General features: G+C 42.0%; 2 protein-coding genes across 5 annotated transcripts in view; one reads left to right on the top strand and one right to left on the bottom strand.

Moving 5' to 3' along the window:
- Window positions 1-12763, top strand: part of LAS1L (LAS1 like ribosome biogenesis factor) — a 44669-nt gene extending 31906 nt beyond the window's left edge. For all 3 annotated transcript variants that reach the window (XM_083722298.1, XM_083722296.1, XM_083722297.1), the window contains exons 13-14: window positions 298-442; window positions 10373-12763. In XM_083722298.1, coding sequence (XP_083578424.1) covers window positions 298-442; window positions 10373-10463 — 236 coding nt within the window. In that variant the 3' untranslated portion in view covers window positions 10464-12763. The remainder of the gene's footprint in view (window positions 1-297; window positions 443-10372) is intronic.
- The window catches only part of ZC3H12B (zinc finger CCCH-type containing 12B), a 37047-nt gene continuing 28111 nt past the window's right edge, over window positions 12312-21247 (bottom strand). For both annotated transcript variants that reach the window (XM_083722147.1, XM_083722148.1), the window contains one exon: window positions 12312-20396. In XM_083722147.1, the coding sequence (XP_083578273.1) occupies window positions 18976-20396 (1421 nt within the window). In that variant the 3' untranslated portion in view covers window positions 12312-18975. The remainder of the gene's footprint in view (window positions 20397-21247) is intronic.

The raw sequence follows: 21247 nt of genomic DNA, 5'->3' as shown, positions 1-21247 counted from the left end.
TTCTAGCAAAGCAGAGCAGCGCATGGAAACGGCGTTTACCTTCCCGCCGGAGCGGTACCTATTTATCTACTTACACTTTGACGTGCTTTCGAACTGCTAGGTTGGCAGGAGCAGGGACCGAGCAACGGGAGCTCACCCCGTCGCGGGGATTCGAACTGCCGACCTTCTGATCGGCAAGTCCTAGGCTCTGTGGTTGCAATAATATTGTACCACATTTTGTTCATAGTCTGTAGGAACAGACTAACCCCAGGTGAAAGGCATTTGATTGTGCTGAATTATCTGTGTCTTCTCTCACAGATTGGGTGAAGTGGGGAAATTATCCCTTGGGGAAATTGCCTGACCAATCAGATGACCCTGACAACCTGCTGGTGGAGAACTACTCTGTGATGTTGACACACGACCAGCTGATGGATGGAGGCAGGAATAGCACCCCCAATGCCACGTGAGTAACATACTGGGGCCTGGATGGGCCCTTGCATTGCTTAATAAAAGAGATGAAAGGCTTGATCTTATCTCCACCATGAAACGCACAGGCCTGTCTTTCTCTTACCTTAACATACCTCACAGGGGGGTTGTTAAGACATCAGAAGGTGTGGAGGGGTGCACTGTGGATGCAATATTGGGGAGGATCAGAGAAAATGTAATAAAATCCATGGGAATGGCACAGGCTGTGAATTGACAATGTGTCATGTTTTGTTCTTTATGTCTCTCTAAGCTGGGTTTTGAACATTACTTTTCCCTTTCACTTGGTTCATTCCTTAGGAACTGCTCTTTACTCCGAGTAGCTTAGAGTAGCTTCCACGTGTTTCCTTGAATGTCTGTCACCCAGACAGCTTCCCCATCTGCACTTGCTTAACTTTCCAGGAATAAAACAGCATCATATGTTCTTTGTCCTTCGCCTGTGAAGATAGACTCAGGGATGTTACGCATATTTGTTCATTTTAACAGATGTTTTAATAACCCAACCTTCCTCCAGTCCCCTCAATTTTTTAAAAAATAAACTACTTACCAGCAGCTGAAAACTGCAGGAGGGGAGAATGGTACTCAGGTCCTGCTTGGCATCTGGTTGGCCATTGTGAATACAAGATGCTGGATTATATAGGCCTTTGGCCTGATCTAGCAGGACTCTTTTTATGTTAAGTTTGGTGCTGAAAATGTGTGTTGGGAGGTTGCTTGTTTGGCTCTGTGTGATTGAGGCTTTCTAGATTAGGGTTGACTTATGAGGTCAACTTTTGTTTTTTGCTAGAGTTTTGAGATCCACCAACTGGAGACTGATGCAAAGGGTGGGACAGAAATTTGATAAACTACTCAGAGATCTACTGTAGATTCAAATCTAGCTTCTGCCCATCCTTTTTCTAAGCACTTTAGCAATACAGTGACAAAAAAAAGCCTCCACCAGCCTTTCTCCCAACATTGGAGCTGGGGAAGAGACAGGAATCCCACTGCGACTACAGGGAAGATCTTTGGCCACCTCTCTAGCTCCAAAGGAAGTAGGAGGAAAGCAAGGGCTAATTGTGGATGCAATGCTGAGTGAAAATTTGTAGCATTGTTTATGCAGCACCTTGGACTTTGGGTGTTTTACAGCAGTTAAACTGAAGCTGAAGTTCAAAGCCTGTCTGCAGTCTAGTATTTGCTAAAAACTGCAAGTGACACCTTAGCAGATGTTGTAGAATCTTAGAATTGTAGAGTTGGAAGGGACCCTGAGTATCATCTAATCCAATCTCCTGCAATGCAGGAATAAAGCATCCAGGACAGATGGCCACCCAACCTTAAAAAGTTCTTCCTGATCTTTTGTCAGAATCTCCTTTCTTGTAGCTTAAAGCCATTGGCTATCCGGCTTCTGCCTAAAAACCTCCGATGAAGGAGAGTCCACCACTTGCCAAGAGAGACCATTCTATTCCACTGTCAAACAGCTCTTACCACCCAAAAGCCCTTGAGATATTTGAAGATGGCTATCATGGCTACTCTCAGTCTCCTCTTTTCCTGGCTAAACATACCCAACTCCCTCAACCATTCCTCATACAGCTTGGTTTCCGGACCCTTGTTCATCTTGGATGCCCTCCTCTGCACACATTCCAGCTTGTCACTATCCTTCTTAAATTGTGGCACCCAGAACTGGACCCAGTACTCCCAATGGGGTCTGACCAAGGAAGAAAAGACTGGTACTATTACAGCAACGGGCCCAGGACAGCACTCTTTGGTTCAGACAGCCAGCCAGTTACAAATCAACCTAAGAGTTATCTCATCTAGCCCACATTTTATCAGCGTCTCTGCAAGAGTAGCGTGGGAGACGTTGTCAAAAGCATTACTGAAATCAAGATACACTATGTACACGGCATTCACCTGATCTACCAAGCTTGTAACTTATTGAAAAAAGAAATGAGATGTGTTTGGCATGACTTGTTTTTGAGAAACCCGTGCTGGGTATTAGTACTCATAGTTGACCATTTAATTATTTGTTCTAGACCCTTTCCTGGTTAGTAGATACCTGGGTCTTCTTCTTTTTCCGCATTTTGAAGAGAGGGACAACATCTCTCCACCTCCAGTCTACAAGGACCTCACCTATTCTCCAAGAATTCTCAAATATTATAGGCAGAGGCTCTGAGATTACATCTATGAGCTCCGTTGGTACCCTTGGGTGCAGCTGACCAGGCCCTGGAGATTTGAATTAATTTAACGTAGCTAGATGTTCCTTTACGACCTGTTTCCTATCTTGGGCTTCAGCTCCCTACTTGCATCATTTATTCTGTTATTATCAGGTTGGGCATTGCTTTCCTTTTGGGTGAAGACAGAGGCAAAGTAGGTGTTGAGCAATTCTGCAGATACAGAATTGTATCTGCGGCAACCCCTGTATGTAACATACAAAAACAGTATGAGAGCAATTCAGTGCCACACTCATCTGATCTTCTGTCCATGCTAGCAGTTCTGCCAGACAGAATGATCCCCTGCTTTCTCCCTGTGCACTGTTCAGGGGGTCTTGCCAACCCTCCAGAGCAAATACAGGCAAGGAGTGGAGAGAAAGCACCATTATGCTAGCAGAAGCCCTTGTACTGGACTTAGCCAGCATGCTGTGTTACTTGAACTGGGGCCTACATGTTTTCCACTTTTCTTTAAAGGCACTCTTTTCCGTCATGTGAAGGAACTGCCCAGCCTTACCCAATCTGATGTCCCCCATATGTTTTGGACTACATCTATCAATTCCAGCCAGCACACATGTGCTAAATTGAAGCTGGCAGCAGTCATAGTCCAAAATGTCAAAAGGGCACCAGGTAGGTGAAGATGGTATTTGGCTAAGCTGACCCATGAACGGTGAGCAAGCCATAAATTTTGAGAAAACAATTGCTACAACAGTAAACAATAAATAGCTAGTTCTGACAAAATTATTATTATTATATTATGCCACATGTTAAAGTTTCATTTGATTACTCTGAGATCACACCACATTTTCTCATGAGTGCTGGGTGGATTACCGCAATAGTCTGAACAATTTATATATTCAATAAATGGTTGTCATATGAAATGATATTGACCTTCAGGAGCCCAGAGGCCTTAACTCAATTGTTTGGTTAACTATGTCCTAATTCTAGGAATGGGATGCCTTATTTAAAGTTTCTGTCTGTTCCTAAATACAGAAAACATTTTTCCTTGGCTCAGACGAATGCTTTATCCTCAAAGCTTCTAGGGGGTATATATTACAAAGCTCCTATAAGTAAAAGATTGTGCACTTTCAACAACAAAGACGTATATTTTGTTTGACCTGTTCTTTTTTTAAAGCATTTTTACAAGTGTACATAGGAACTGATATGCCCCATTACACATGATATGTCCTTCATTGAATGCCCTTCAGAATTTCTCTTGACCACTTTCATGGAGGGCTTGAACTTTTTGAATGATGGAGCAAGTTGCAAAATTCATAAATGTAGCAATCTTTGATAGCTTTTTCTGCTTTTAGCCATCTTAAACGCTTCACATTCTGTAACTTTTTATTTTATCTGTGGTTGGTAGACCATAAATAAACAGCATTTGAATATTAGTTTCTATCCATGTTCACTCCTATTTATTAAGCAAATTGATTAAAAAAACTTGTGTGGTTCAGACTTCTGCAATCTGGTAACAGCCCAAGTTTAGGGATGCGGGTGGCGCTGTGGGTTAAATCTCAGAGCCTAGGACTTGCTGATCAGGAGGTCGGCAGTTCGGATCCCCGCGACAGGGTGAGCTCCCATTGCTCAGTCCCTGCTTCTGCCAACCTAGCAGTTCGAAAGCATGTCAAAGTGCAAGTAGATAAATACTGTATTTTTTGCTCTATAAGAGCGAATGCAGGCTGCGCAGCTATCCCAGAAGCCAGAACAGCAAGAGGGATCACTGCGCAGCGATCCCTCTTGTTGTTCTGGCTTCTGAGATTCAGAAATTTTTTTCCCTTGTTTTCTTCCTCCAAAAACTAGGTGTGTCTTATGGTCTGGTGCGTCTTATAGAGCAAAAAATACGGCAGGAAGGTAAACGGCGTTTCCGTGCGCTGCTCTGGTTCACCAGAAGCAGCTTAGTCATGCTGGCCACATGACCCGGAAGCTGTATGCCGGCTCCCTCAGCTAATAAAGTGAGATGAACGCCACAACCCCAGAGTCGGTCACAACTGGACCTAATGGTCAGGGGTTCCTTTACCTTTAACGGCCCAAGTTAAAAATATTTTTCTTGCCCTAAAGACCTCAGATAGGATTGGGGAATAGCATATGTTACAATAGAGTCTTTGCTACAAAATTGTTCCAGAGGTCTGAGCACTTGATTGAACACTAATCTGAACACTAGATTGGCCGGCATCTATTTTAGGTCTCTGCAGCAGGCCTTCTATTTATGGTTAGTTTTTTACCCCAAAGTTGGATGTTTCCAGCAGGGTGGCTCCTAATTGTCCATTTGAGCCAGTGCTGTGAACTTCCATCATTTTGTCACCAGAGCAATAATGTCAGTTGCCACAGCAGCTGCTCCAATTGTAGCCATTTATAGCCACTCCTGTCCCACTTGCTTAACTGTTCTAACTCTGATCCTGCTGAGGTGTTGATTTCTTCCTGTCGATGTGTGGCAAGGGCAGAATTGTTTGACACACAACTGAAGGCAGAGATGTACAGAAAATAGTTGACATCCAAATTGAGCTTTTCTAGATGATCAGAAATGGTTGCGTGCCCCAGTTCAGCTTCATTTTTAGTGCAATATTCATACATCTACCATTTTAGTGCAATATTCATGCAATACTAGATCCATCTGATGGAGCATGAAGATGCTGCTCCTTTGTCGAGAATGGTGAGCGGGAACAATTGTTGAAGAGGGCAGTTTGCCTCTCTCGCCCTTCCAAGTAGATTTTTTTGCCAGCAGCAAGGATGGAGGAGCAGATAGCCCTGGGGCACTCCAGTGTGTGCATTTATTTTATTTTATTTATGCTGTCTTGCTGTTGAACCTCCCCCTTGCTGTTCTGGGGATGTGGGTAGAGCTGTGGTCTAAACCACTGAGGCTCTTGGGCTTCCCGATCAGAAAGTTGGTGGTTTGAATCCACGCAAGAGGGTGAGCTCCTGTTGCTCTGTCCCAGCTTCTGCCAACCTAGCAGTTCAAAATATAAATAGATACCACTGTGGCAGGAAGGTAAATGGTGTTTCCTTACACTCTGGCACTCATCACGGTGTAACGTTGAGCCAGAAGCAGTTTAGTCATGCTGGCCACATGACCCAGAAAGCTGTCTGGACAAACGCTGGCTCCCTCAGCCTGAAAGCAAGATGAGCGCCACACCCCATAGTCACCTTTGACTGGGCTTGCCCACCCAGGGGTCATTTATCTTTCCCTTTACCTCTGGGGATGTATAGTCGGGAAGCAGGCAAATTATTATCATTAATGACTGATAACGGGTGTTCTTGTGGTCCAGTCCTTGCTTTTCTGCTTCCTTTTGAGACATATTGAGTAGCTATAGTTGAGAACAGATTGCTGGACTAGATGGGCTTTTGGTTCTTAATTAAATCTTCATCCCATCCTTCTACCAGAAGGCATCCAGTGCTGCAAGTATTGAAGTAGCAAAACAATAGAATTAAAAAATAAACTCAGAACATGTTAAAAGGTTAAGAATGTATCAAAACAGTTACATATTTAAATGATGGCTAATCATTTCAAGATTGCTGGGAACAATCTCTTTCAGCCACCCAATGCCGGGTAAGGGAGGTTTGTTAAAAACAAATGTTTTTAAATCCCTCCTGACCATTAATAACAAGGTAGACAGGTGCACCTCACCAGGAAGGGGATCCCACAAACAGGGAACCAGTCCTGAGAAGGCCCTGCCTTAGAACATCTCCAACCAGACTGCATACTCAACACCCAAGCATTCACTTCTGTGGTAGTTGCCACAATTGATATAATAACCACAGGGTTGGCTTAAGTACAGTGGCCAAGAAATGGAGCTAAGAGTGGCAGAACATTTGGATTGAACTTCACCTTTGCCATGAAAGCACCCTGTCCCTTCATCCCAATCAGCAACATGAAGATAACAATAGTGACCTGCTTTGCAGGGATATTATAAGAGCAGTAATGAGTCTGCTTCAGTTTGGACATAACCAGCATAAATGCATTTGTTAATAGCACTGACCTTTTTCTTCATACCTACAGATTCTTCTCTGTTGTCTTCCAGTCACCTCTCAGTTGCATAAGTAGCAGAAACCCCCTCCACCATTCAGTTTCTAAACATTGACTGACTAACGAGAGTTCTTTGTTTTTATCTTGAGTCCGTTTCAAAACACCATCCCTCTTAGGGTATGTGATGCTCTCTCTTTCCGCCTTACTTTCCCCCACCTTGAGGTTTGATTTACGTCACTGTTTGAGGCTGCTGCTGCTGCTAGAGTGCAAAAGAGAAGCATGAGGTCTTGCTTTAGCAATGAGGTGTGAATTTTGTGGTCGCATGTGTCTGTTTGAGGAAGGGAAAGGAAAGAGGTTACTCTGGTTATGAGGTCTCTTTTAAGAACTAAGCCCCTGTGGGCTGAGTGGGAAATTTAAGGACCTTGGGTCCTCTGTTTCTTTTTCTCACAGACTTTGCACCTCCCTGTGTGGTGGGGAGGATGGGTTTACCCCCTCTGTCTTTTTTTGCGGGCAAAAAAAGGAAGGGCTCAAATGATGTACAGGAAGCAGCTGATTTCTGAAATAAATCACCATGGAAGGGAGCTGTTGATGCCTCAACTTGGAGGATGGGCAGAAACCTCACTTCCACAAAGTGCCTTGCTTTACCTGGGCTATAACTTACTCAAAGAGATGTCACAGAAGCCCCAGATGCTGTCTAACTAACATGTCTGTGCAAGGATTTCTGCAAGGGGACATCCCTCAGTCTCCACAGGGTTGGGGAAAACCCTAGAGCAGATTTAAGGGGCACACAGGTCCTAGAAAGGGGCAAAATTCTTTGTGCTTTAATTTCAAAGAGCATGATGTCCAGTTTATGACAAGTGTAGTCAGTGCTGTGCCTCTCCCAATGACGCTGGACTGCAAGTGACTACCTCAGTGGCAATGCTCACTGAGGCTAATAATAATAATATAAAATTTATATCCCACCCATCTGGCTGGGTATATAAAAAAACAAAACATCAAACATTAAAAACAAAATCTCCTATACAAGCGACAAGCCAATAACAACAATAATAAACAGTTTGCAGTTTTACCCAAATTAAAGTAACCACCAACTCCAACTAAACATTTAACCAACACCAACCCGACAAAAATGAAACAGAGGAACCAAAAGTAGAACCGTTCAAAACATTTTATCCAGTTGCCCCAACCCAAGAGTTTTTCCAGCAATGTCCCTCCGCCTCCCAGGAGCCTCTTCGCTGTTCAGGTGAGTGTGCAGCAGCATTCCCTTTCTGTCATAGATGGAGGTCTCTCCTGTGGTGTTAGAATAGTTTGCTTTGTGCAGAGCCTATCCATCTTTATCTGCTGTCTAGCATTATTAAAAAGGTAAAGGTACCCTTGCCCATATGGGCCAGTCATGTCTGACTCTAGGGTTGTGCGCCCATCTCACTTAAGAGGCCGGGGGCCAGCGCTGTCCGGAGACACTTCCGGGTCACGTGGCCAGCGTGACGAAGCTGCTCCGGCGAGCCGGCACCAGCGCAGCACACGGAAACGCCGTTTACCTTCCCGCTAGAAAGCGGTACCTATTTATCTACTTGCACTTAGGGGTGCTTTCGAACTGCTAGGTGGGCAGGAGCTGGGACTGAGCAACAGGAGCTCACCCCGCCGCGGGGATTCGAACCGCCGACCATGCGATCGGCAAGCCCTAGGCGCTGAGGTTTTACCCACAGCGCCACCCGCGTCCTAGCATTATTAGTTCTCTGCATTTTACAACATAGGAAACTGTCTTTAGTCAGGTTGCTAGTCGTGGCTCTCCAGTTTCAGACAAGGTACATTCGTAGCTCTCTGGAGATACCAAGAATTGAGCCTGGGATGCTTTGCATGCAAAGCAGATGTGCTGCCACTGAACTACAGCCCTCAACTAAAATGTGCAGTCCCATCCCTGAAAGTGATGAGGTGGAAACATTCCAGCTGTGACAAGCATTTTATTCTGCCATCCTGTGCCTCAGTATGCTATTTCCAACTACCTTGTTTCATCTTATAGTGGAGATGCAGCCTGTCCTCTGTTTCTACTATGATTCTGCTTGTAGTGTTCACTCCTCAGGTTTGCACCACAGCCTGATCTATGCATGAGACAGTGAGGTGGTAGAGCTTTCATTTGTGGGAGAACAGACTGCAGACTTCAGGCTTCACAATTTTTAATGCTACCCTAATGCTAGCACAATAGGGAGCAACTTCCTAGCATGCTTGGTTTTTGTTTTTGTTTAACTGCAGGTCATTTTGCAGTTGTGTGGGTTTTTTTATTGTGATTTGTGATGAGGGGTTGGGTACCAAAACCAGCATCCCTTATCAGCTGTCTGAAGCGGTACGGTCCACTCTACCACCTCAGCATTCTGGTGACTTGCTCTGCTGCATATGTAGACCAGCCCCACTGCATATTTTCAGTTAAATTATTTGTGTTACTTGGCAAGCCATGTTTTATTTTGCTACCTTTTTATTCCACCTTTTCTCCAAGGCTCTCATTTATCTATGATTATGCAGAAGCTTGAACATGAGATTGGCTCTTGACTCTAGCATTAGGGGAATTCTTTACTATATCTGGCTTTAGGGAAATTTGTAGGTGCTTTTCAACCTTTTCTTGTCCCTACTTGTTGAAAACACACATGTGGCCTGATGGGGTTAGATATTAGAAACCACAGCAGACATGAAGCAGGCATGTGTCTTAAGGCTATAGCCTTAAGCAGGTTTACCAGCTCTAAGCATCTTGGGTGTAGAATACCTGAGATACTTACCCCAATATGTAGGTGCATACCCCAAACTTACCTCACAGTGGCCAGTTAATTTTAGGAGGGCAGATTTTGCCTTTCTTACTGGCTGATTTGATGTTAGCTTTATGAAGCTGTAGCTGGACTTTTCATTGTGGTTTGCATATGCTGTTGACCACTTTGTGAATTTGATGGTAAAGAAGCAGGGAAGGCAAATCCTGCTGAACACAGGGTGTTCCCAGGCTGTCACTGTGTCCAGGAGGGATTAAATCACATCTTGATGAATTCAGCTTGCAAAATTATAGTTGATTTGGAAGTCTTATGCAGCAAACACACTTCCCCAAAAGATCTGACTTCTTGCAGTAAGGAAGGTGATGGGGAAATGCTCTGGAAAGTGTGGGATAACAGTTTTTCTGTTGCAGAATCATCTATCACCCTTGAAAACAATCCAGAATAAATGTTCCTAATATAGTCAAACAGAGATGCATGAACGCTGAATAAACAAGTTGTCTGGAAGCACCTTCTGCTGTATTTACTTTTTAACCAAGGATGGTTCTGTTAAAATATCAGTTTCTGCTCTGTCACTGGCAGGTCCCTTGCTGCTTCTATTTGCATTTTGTTAGGGGAATTCCTTCTTTCCTCCAGAGAACAAAACAGCTGTTGGGCACAGTTTTCTGTGTGTGCAATGTGGAATTTACATGCAGAAGTAACCATTATTTAATCCTGGAATAGGGCAAAGGTGATTATAGTTGTGAAACACTCTTCACTAGTATATCTTAAGTTGAGTTCAATAGGTTAGTCCAGTGTTTCTCAAGCTTGGGTCCCCAGCTCACCCCTGACCAATGGTCCTGCTAGCTAGGGATGATGGGATTTGTACCCACTCTACCCGTGTATAAGACGCCCCCAGTTTTTAAACCTTATTTTATAATGAAAAACCTTGTCTTATACACAAAAAGTATGGTATGTGTTTGTGTCCCTTTTGCTTATAAAATTTGTTTTTAAAGCTGTTTTCCCCCCTTCTCCTACAGCTCTTCAGAATGGGGTGGCTCTGCTGCTGAGGGATTATTATGGACCCAGAGCGATCTCCATAAGATCAAAAATGACCTTCAACTATTCTAACAAGTGGATGATGTGCTGGTGGTGCAGAAGAATATAGTGTGCGGAATTGGCACTACTCCAAGTGTCACATACATGTTCCACATTTGTAATATTTTAAGGTTTCAATATTTTAATGCTGTATTTTAATTTTGTTTTTAAGTTGTAATCATTCAACTTGTTTTATTATTGCTTGTAAGCCGCTCTGAGCCCAGACGGCCTTGGCTGGGGAGGGCGGGGTATAAATAAAAATTATTATTAATATTATTACATATCATGTGCTGAGGTGTTGGCATGCTATTTTGTTTACTACATGTGAAAGTCTTGCCATTTTACAATTCTTTTTTTAAAAAGAAACTAAACAATATAAATCTCCAATCAAATATTGAAATATAAAAATTACAGTCCTGTACATATTTACTTGGGAGTTAGTCCTATTAAAATAAATAGGCCTTATTTCTAAGTAGACAGGCATAGGACTTGTATATTAACTTATCCCTCCCTTGGAAGCTGAGCCTCCTATTTCTGTAACCTTCAATAGATTCCCTTCTTTCCCTTTCTCACAATCACCTGTCCATCTGTCTTCTTCTTGTGTCAACTTTCCTGAACTCAAATGGTAGAGGGGGAAATTTGTAGTAGCTTTAGTACCCTCAGAACCTAACATAGTCTGCAATTCTTCTAAGCCCACTTAATTTGGAGCCATTTAATGAATGGACCTTGCTTCTGAATAAGCATTTATGGGAAGGCAGTGAGCAAGATGGCTAATCATTCTGTAAGCAAGCACTCCAGTGCATCCCTACCCATGCCAACTCAGAAGAAAGTCCTACTTACTCAGCGGGGTGTGCTCCCAAGTAAATTGGATTAGAATTGCCATTTCAGATTTGGGTGAAAAACTGCAATAACCCTCAGGTGTTATTGAGGAAACGCATAGCAATCCTAAGCCCCATCCAAGGTTATTATTATTTTTTTATTATTTATTTAATTTATATACCACTCCATACCCAGGGGTCTCAGGATGGGCACAGAAAAGCTCAACATAAAAACCACAATATGTATAATCAAAATAAAAACCACCTAATAACACCCCCCAATAAAAGGAACATTTTTGCCTGGCACCTAAAGGTGTATAATGAAGGCACCAGGTGAATTTCCCTGGGTAGAGCATTCCACAGACAAGAAGCCATTGCAGAGAAGGCCTGTTATGTTGCCACCCTCTGGACCTCTCGAGGAGGAAGCACATGAAGGTTAAACCTGGGTAAACGATCCCAAAGGATCAGGCTGTGAAATTGCCCACAATCCTATCAGCATACATTCACCTGGGGAGGAAGGAAAAAGATAAGCCCTACCCTAGCTGAACCCATGAATTCTTATTCCCAAATTATTATTATTCAGAGAATTTAACCCATACAGCAAAGCACTAGAAATCCGATCCAAACTTGGATGGATGAGAGACAGGGAGATATAAAACATTCAAGGGGACTGGACCCTCAGTAGACTTAATGCATGAATGAACCCATTCAATTCAACTGGGATCCCCACCTTTTCTTCCTGCCCAACCCCTCTATTCCAAGTCAAATGAAGATCAGTGAGGCAGCTGAAATCAGATGAAAATCCTCTTCCAAGGCCAGGCAGCAGGTTTCCAGCAGTGGGCGGGGAGGCAAGGCTGGGCTGGGACAAAATGGGAAGGAAAATCTCACAAAAGGAAAGAGAATAAAAGGTTGCATCCTCCAGGCCTAGCTGAGAGATTGGCACGTGGGTCCTGAACCACGGGTTTAAGACCTATGGCTGAAGGCTTCAATACAACTTCAAATTTGCAAGATTTAGACTGGCGGGTATTGGCCACAAAAAGAAATGCACAAGAGACTTGAGAGGTACTGACCAAGTGACTCAGTTTATTGAATACATTAATATAAATGCCTAGATACAAAACATCTACACAAAACCTGCTAATGGGGTGGAGTGGAGAAAACAAGGATCCCTTCCGCCCCCACCATAACCACCTTTGAGATGCATTTAAACAGAAATATTTGCTGCCCACACCAGAAAATTAAAGGTCAAAATCCAAGCAAGCTGGAAGGGACTATTAAGCTGTTTCATAAATAAATGGGTGCTTGCATTCTTTGAGCATGAAATGACAGTGACATTTGTACTAGTGTGCACATGCGCATATACATTGCAGCCCTGTCACAGAAAATTAAAAGATCCTCAAAGTCACGAACTTGGTGATTGCTGAATATCCACTTATTTCTGTTGCTGAATATCCACTTATTTCAGTGGACTCTGTAAAGCTCCTATTAAAGTTATGCTAACATGGTGACTCATCAGCAGTGGTTGATTGACTACAATTTCTGGCAAGATTTCTAACATTTTTTGTAATGCTGAACACAAAAACATTCAGAAGTTCTGTACGTGTGATGCTTGTAAGCTATTATTTGGCAGATCAAAATATAGCAACACTTCAGAGATTATTTATCCAAGTGACTAACTTGGCACTAAATGACTTCTCTGTAGTGAACCCTACAAGTATGGGTTCAAATTTGTGCCACTGTCTTGTCTTGCCCTGACACCATACACCTCTTAAGGAATCCACTCTAGTGAAAAAAGGCTGTTTTTTCATTGGTATTATGAAGCTGCTGAGTGGCATCAGGCCCTGTGGAAAGTCACTACAGTACTTCATTGGTTAAGTATTGCAGAGAAATGTCTTCAACTGAATTGCAAGAAAAAAAATTATTAAGAGGCCCGGTTCACAGTTAACACTAAGCCAAACTATGGCTCTGCAAGCAGCAGATACCCATAGTGAAAATCGCAACCGTTTCACTCTGCCTGTTCTTGTGCTACCACAATACCCAGAGCTAAGGCACAGCCACAGTGTTATATGTGGTTTGTCTTGCTCCCAACGTATAAGGTATGTTCTTTCTTTACGACTCATGGCTTGTTGGGGGAAGACAGGCCACAAAGCTCAGACCCACATCCAACATACTTATGGCTTAGCTCCAGCTAAGGTTGGCTCCAGGAGCACATCAGCAGAAAGACCAGATTTTCACTCTGCGTACCCACATGCTTGCTCATTCTTGTTTTGGCTTGCAGTTACATGCAAAGAGGGCCACTGTTGTGTAAGCATTGATTTTCACATTTTAAAGGGAAAGCATGTTTTCTGTCCCCTGCAAGATGATGCTTTGGCGATTATCTCAGCCATTTTATAGATCTATATATAAAACTTTTTACAAAACTTACACACATCCCCATGCCAGTGGATGCCTGAAACATGCAGCTGTATATAAAAACATTGCACAAAATATTACACTGATTACAGACACCACATGCTGGCCCTGACCCAGCTGTAGCTGCACTGCCCCGACATGGGGATGTGCATTCTCTTCGGCATAAAACAGCACATCCAACTAATTCAATGGAGTATAGATTGCTATCATGATGTACCACCTGCCTCTGTTGCACTTGTGGAAGCCAGCTTCCCTGTTTGCATTGCTCTTGCTGGATCAGGGCAATGGGCTGTAAAGTCTATCTTCACTCTTTTGTCATTGAGACTTACATTATATTTGGGTCAACAAAAAAACCCAAAGAGATTTTATAAATTTTTACAACAATTAAACAGTTATGTTTAGTTCTACAAATTAAGAAAAGCAAAATACTGCAGCTCAATAGTACAATAGGATTAATAGTAGTCAAATATGTGTGTACAAGCAAAAACACAGAACAACATTTAATATTTATAAAATTACTTAAGATTGCTTCCTAACCTACCTTTTGGGTTTTTCAGACACAACTCAGTTGCCTAACTGAACATTAACTACTCTTCAATAATAAATTAAGAGAAAATTAAAATATTTTACAAGTGAAAGATTGCTGTTACCTGGGTTATTTTAAATTTATATATAGATACATATTCTGTAGTTATTTGGTACACAATTTAAAAAAATTAAATACTGTACTCTCAAAAAGAGCATTTTAAAGTAAGGTCTTATATTTACAATGTAGGCGACAGTGACTTGTTTTTATACCATCCCTTCTACTTTTAGAAGAAATTCTGCAATAAGAGATGAAGGCAGTGAAATGTCAGTTTTGAACTGGCATGGGAAAAGTCTCCCAAGAGAGAAAGAGAAAAAGAGAAGTGGATCAAGGCATAAAGGAAACATATATAAAAAAGTTTCACTGATGAAAGATAATTGACAGGCAAAAGATTTGCATACTGCTTCAAAATTTTCATTCACCTCTTCTTCCTTGTACAGCAGAAAAAATTGGGAACCATTGTTTAGGAAAAGCTGTGTTACAGTAAACCACTTCATCTTCACAGCAATATTTCTTCCCAAGAAAGCATTCCAAAAAGGCTTGAAATGTTTTTCAATACAGAACAAAACAATATATAAACCCCCTGACACACGCACGCACACAAACAAACAAAAAGCATTTACTGACGGGAACAGTAAAATATTTTAGAACCCAATAAAAGCTCTCAAGGTAATTTCAGCCCAACATTAGGTTTGCTCAAAAGACTCTTCCAAGATCCCCTGCAAGAGTTTGCCTTAACATAGGAATAAAATGGAGAACATCCATTTTTATACATACAGAAACTGATTTCCATGCAAGAAATTGTGAGCACACAAAATTCCTTATTGAACCTAAATCATACAATAGTTATTTTGTTAAGAACAAAAGCAGGATGTACAGCAATTTTACTGTAACTGTATAAATATTAACATCAATATTATTAACACTGATGCTTTACAAAAAATATCAATTGCAGGAATGCATTCATTTAATAAATAGACTTAATATAACCTATGCAGAGTAGTGTTCTTAAACACACACACTAGCTGTGCACATTATAGTAATAAAGTGGATTTGAAAAGTTACCTTTGTTTTTTCTATAAATTGTTAAGTGCCCATTTTAAATAAAAAGGTTCATAATCTGTGATGGGCTACTCCCCTGTGACACACAGTGCCACAAACATAGTGATGAAAATACAATATTTAAGCTAATCTAGAGATGGCTTTTGTACATTTTTTTTTATACAATCAAGAAAGATACAATTTGTATCAACAAACAAAAGGTCGTTTCTGGATATTTGAGGCGTTGCTCTCAGCTGCTTTTACACCACACAAGAGAAGGAAGTATAAAATAAATGCAACAATAAAGGAATCCCATTCTGACAAAAGCTGGCCAATTTTTTTTTTATTTTTTAAAAGATGTTTTCCAGATTTAAATGCAGGTATCTTTAAGGGTTGTGTTGGTGCACAGATTAAAGCTACAGGGCTGATCTGCATTTCTGCTGTTTGCTTTTAAAAGATGAGAGAGGACAATTGATGTTCTGGACACCAGCCCACATAACCACAAGCCAACATGGTGTGTGCCATTCTGTTCTAATGCAGATTCAGCCTCCTGCTGAAACCCAACCTGCAACCATAACAAACCACCTGTTTGCCACTAGTTCTTCAGCAACAATTTTCTGTAGCTACCTGGAAAAAGCAGCAACTTTTGTGTTTCATCATTAGACCCCCAGGTATTCTAACACTTGAAAGTAAATGTCTGGGAGTGTGCTCCCTACACTGAGTGAAGCAGTAGCCCCTTCCCAAAGAATGCCATCTGGCACAGGGCTGGTGGTCAGCCACTCTTTCCTATATTTTGAATTACTATTGAATAGTAGTAATTGTTTCAATTAGTATGATTTTGTTGTTTCCTTTACCTGCATGCGACTGCATTTGATATAATATAGACTGCAATGTTTCATGTTTTTTAATGCTACTGTGATTATTGTTACTCGCTTTGAGCTCAGCATTTGAACTCGCACCACTTTTTGAAAACCGATTATGACATCATGAAGGCAGGGGACCTTGAGATTACAAAGATACTGTAGGTAAACCAATATCCTCATCTTGTATTGCATTTAGAAGAATGTGTCAAGACAGCACCTACCAACAGTCTTGGGTCTTCAGTTGTGCACTCAAGCAGGAGCACAGCAAGATAGCCAAGTTTCCTTGCCCACCCTTTTGCCACCATTGTGCTGCATGCTGCTATAGGCACTGCCTGGCCCATGCTGAGCACAAACACTCTGGACCCTGTGTGGTTGTAGGCAAACAGACTGGATCAGCATGTGACAGAATTATTACCACCTGTTGAGCTGTCCAACTTAATGCAAGCACATCCCTCTTGAAGTGTACTCAACACAAAATAGAAATGGGCCACCAGCAGCCATTTTAGGATTAGTGCAATCAATCAAGTAGAGGGCTTGGGGTTTCCTTTGGGGTTTTTTAGACTGGGATCAACATATAACCCAAAAGCAGCTTGCAAGCCATTATCAAAACACCAGAAACAACCCTGACTGCAGCCTCACGTTCCGTGTGTTTCATAGTAAGAAACATTTAGGCAGTGTCACACCTTCTCATGAAGAAACAAAAGGCCAGAAACCAGGCCTTCTCGACTTTCATGAAAAAAAACTACAGTAGAAGTCAACAAGTCCTAGCTCGAGACATATCGAGTTAGTAGTGGTTCAAAATGTTGAAATACACATTTGGATTTAAAAAGGGTGTCCAGTCAGTGCAGCCTTAAAAAAGAAAACAAAAGAGCCACCACCGCCATAAATGCCTCTTGTGGGAGACATTTAGCTACTAAATTGCCCATCCTGGAGCAAAGAAAGGATACTCATTGTGCAAACATTGCCACCCATAGAATGATGATTCTGGCCTGTCAAACAGGGAGTTCCAGGAAGCAAATGCTCACCTTTGCATGGATTTCAAAGTGCAAAACTGTAACAAGTTTGCAGTAAACCCAATTCTAGAGCACCCATTTGAAAACTAGCCCGCTGTCCAACACTAATAAAAATGAACTGGATTTTTAAAACTACTTTGCATATTTGTTCATTGGCATCCTCCAGCACACGTTCTCGGCATGTCTTTGGTCAATGCACAAGAACAGGAAAGCAGAATTCAGATTGCAGATGCTACAACTTCTCTGCTTTCTGGACTGTACTGAAAAGGCTAGAAATGCCAATTGTAACGATCTGTAAAAGCCATAGGCGTGCACATAGGGAATGCTGGTGTGCTTAGCAGAACCTTTAAAAAAAACAAAACTGGATTGTGATGAGGAGAGAGTGCGGAGTGGCAACCCAGCTCCCTCAGCTGCCACTAGGGAAGCAGTGGGGTAGGGAGAGACAAAGTAGGAGAGTAGGGAAGCAGATGAAGGGAGACACAGGCAGGATTAAAAGGCTGGAATAAAACTGGAATGTATAGGCAGTGTCTGCCTGTGTTTGTCTCTAGAAGTGGACAAGAAGAAGTTGCATATCCATTCCAGCCTTTTCTTTCTGCTTGTATCTGTTTCTGTTTCATAGCTCTGTCTCTGTCAAAGCTCCACTCACCACCTGTTACTCACATCTGGTGGGCAATGTCCCATTCTACACAACAGGAACATGAAAAAATCTTAATCTGCTTTGGTCAATTTGGGTTAGCTCCTTATACAGATAATGAAAACTGTATTTTGTATACACCTGGTAATCACACCACGGATCTGGTATTTTGTGCCTCATTTTCTACGTTTGCATATTTAAAGGAGGGTTTAGTTGTTGATTTAAAAAAGTAAGTTTAATTAAGTTTTAGTTTCCTTAGTTTGATAGATAAAAATAATGTCCTTTGTGACAGAGTATGAGTATATATTCAAGAAATACTCACCTTAAAAATTAAAATCCCTGGGTGCACACCCTAGTGAAATGTGTTGTACACGCCTATGGTAACAGTGCAGATTACAACAGTATTTAGCTGAGAATTATTAACATGTTTGCAAGCCGGCCATGTTCTTTTTCCCAAAGGGCAGAAGCTCAAGCTATCTAGAAGGTCCAAGAGAAACATTCACTGCTCCCCAGCCCCATTCCCTTCAAGGTTGGATAATGCTCCTCATGTGCAAAAAGGTATTTCCACTGCACAAAAAGTGTATTCCCCAGAGAACTAAGCCTCCCCACAAAAGCCTCCTCATGCTGGAGCCACTAGATAGGTGCAAAAGCCCTCTGTGAACACAAGGCATGTCAACTGACTGGGCTTGTTTTATTGTAGTTCTGTGAAGGATATTTAAGAAGAGCAGGCTTCTGCTTGTGAGGATGTCCAAGTGCACAGAGTTTATTGTAAAAACCCAATGTTATGTTGGAGCAACATATGTCAGTTAATACTGAAGACTATACAATGAGTCATGCAATATAATTGCTGTTTTGAAGGACCTGTTTTGGACATACCAACATATGACCTTTTTAGATTCAATAAATGATACATCCATGCATAAGGTATGCACTTCCTGTAAAATGCCTTTTTCAAAAATCCCTGCTTTAAAAATAATTAAATACTCATATTTATTATACAATCTGCTTTTTCAAAATGCTTCATGCATATTTTAAATATAATCACTACAATAATATACAGAATTGTATACTGCAATTAAAACCTTTTAACAAATAGAGCATATCACCTGTCATTTTTCCCCAGAATGTACAGAATTTTCAATTATTTATCTTTAGAAATTCAAAATGAAGGATCTTTTTTAACGTCCTGTTCTCAATTTGGCAACAATCATAGCTGCCAACTGTTGTGCGTCTGTCATGTGGGGATTCTTCTCCATCACCGAGAGGACAACGCTAGCTGGAAAAATATTACAGAGATTCTTATAGGTTTGATACTGGTGCTCTGGGATTATGTGTGGTTCTTGTGGGTCACCACAGATTCCAACCCAAGGATTCCTCCAGATCTGCTCCATCTTCTCTGGCACACTTCTCACCATTACAGGCTCATAAGATGGTTGCATGAGGTTGTTGCTCAGTGGGTAGGGATGGTAAGGGTAGGTATCGGTCGGACATGGCAATGGATCCCAACTGGCATGCTGCTCTCGACAGAGCGGTGGCCTTTTTTGTCGTGTGGGATTGCTTTCATAAAGACGCGAATCAGAAACACTATCCATTCTCGTCATAACGAGGGCACGACTTGGCTGGGTAGTGCCTGATGGGTGAACGGTTGGAGGCACAGGGTAGTCCCCTGGGCAACTGGACCTAGCCCCAACAACTGGGTGTTGGATGTGCAGTGCTAAATGGGAAAGTGAATGCTTGTGAATATGTTTAGACCCTTCAGGGCTATAGCTCTGAACTCTTGTTAAGGACTCATGATAACCATGGGAGAAAGGCTGAAGGCGGCTTTGAGGTGGGAGTCGGTGAACCTTCACACTGTCTTCTGGGCTCCCATCCCCCAGACCCATATATAAGTCTGTATATGAGGAGTACGAATCATTGCTTGTATGGCTTAAGCAACTGTCTGGACAGGGGCTTGAATTTCTTGAGTATAAACTTTGGTCTACATCAGCCCCATAGTAATCTGTGCTATGCATGCTACTAATACTCAAATTGGAGAAGTCACTGAGCATTGAATAATAGCCATGGTCCCCCAAAGACTCATACTTTGGGTACTGATCTGCATAGTTCATTGAAGAGCCATGGCTATTAGTGACCAGGATCGGAGGATACTGTACACTGGCCATGTGTTCTAGTGAGGATTTCTGATGTGTGAATTGAGATGAACCAGGTACAGGGCTGCTTGCTGACCGGGTATTTAATGCCCCAACAGCGTGACTTTTGGAAGGTGGAATGGTTGGGACGCTTAATGCTGAAACAAGGGAGGGGACAGAATTAGCCTCAGACTTCCGCACCATTGAAAGTCTATCTTCGGGTTCCACAGGAACAGACCGAATGCTTGGATCTGACTGACGTTTGGGAGCAATGCGCTTCACTTCTGAAGTTATTTCCCCTTTGGAAAGGGCTGCTCCTGTGCCACATTTAGCCAGTGCTCCTTCACTCATCGTTTTCACAGCGGATAATTTGGCACTGATGCGAAGCTCATCAGCTACGGATCTCAGGGGCTGGTTTGCTCGTTCCGGGTGGTAATATTTACACTTGTGTCCATAGGTGCATTTCTTCCCTGTTGGGGAAAAATCTCCCATATTAGGCATCGTCTTTGCAAGCAATATCTAGCTAAGCACAGGAGGTTGTGTCAGAGTCATACTTAGACTAGCCCAGGCATCCCCAAACTCAGCCCTCCAGCTGTTTTGGGATTACAACTCCCATCATTCCTAGATAACAGGACCAGTGGTCAGGGATAATGGGAATTGTAGTCCCAAAACAGCTGGAAGGCAGAGTTTGGGAATGCCTGGACTAGACCCACTGAACTCAATGGACTCAAGTTAGTAATGAGTAAGGGTTATAGCCAATGCTAGCTAGCCCTGGTCAAAGTAAGCCATTGTAATTAATGAAAATGATTAATTTGGGTCCATTAATTTCAGTGCATCTACTATGAATAAAACTTAGTTGGATACAATTCTTAACTTGTTCATTGATTTCAATGAGTCAATTTGGAACATGACATAGATGGATACAACCCAAGGTCCTTTAAATGCATTGTAACCGTCAATGCTAGAATGAACTATTAACAGCCATCACATTTCCTTTGTTAGTAGACCCAAATATGTGCTATATATGTTCTACAATCCAGTCACTGTATCTATTTATCTTACTTAAGTGATATAAACCTCCCTGAAGGTAGCAAGAGCAGGTACTGGTGTGAGTGTAATAAAGACTCAGGTTTAAATTCCCACTCATAGAAGCACAGGGAATCACCATATACAGATTAGGGCCATTAATCTATCAAGCCTAACACTGTCTGCTATGATTGGCAGCAACTCTCCAAGATCTTCCACATGACCCCTGATTTTATTTTTAAACAGTCAGCTTCATGCATTATCATATATTAACGTGCACATGATGTGCCTTTAG

This window comes from Podarcis gaigeae, assembly GCF_964106915.1.
Source record: "Podarcis gaigeae genome assembly, chromosome: Z".
NCBI lineage: Eukaryota > Metazoa > Chordata > Lepidosauria > Squamata > Lacertidae > Podarcis > Podarcis gaigeae.
Note: the sequence above shows the minus strand (reverse complement) of the source record. Positions and strands in the feature narration are given on the sequence as shown.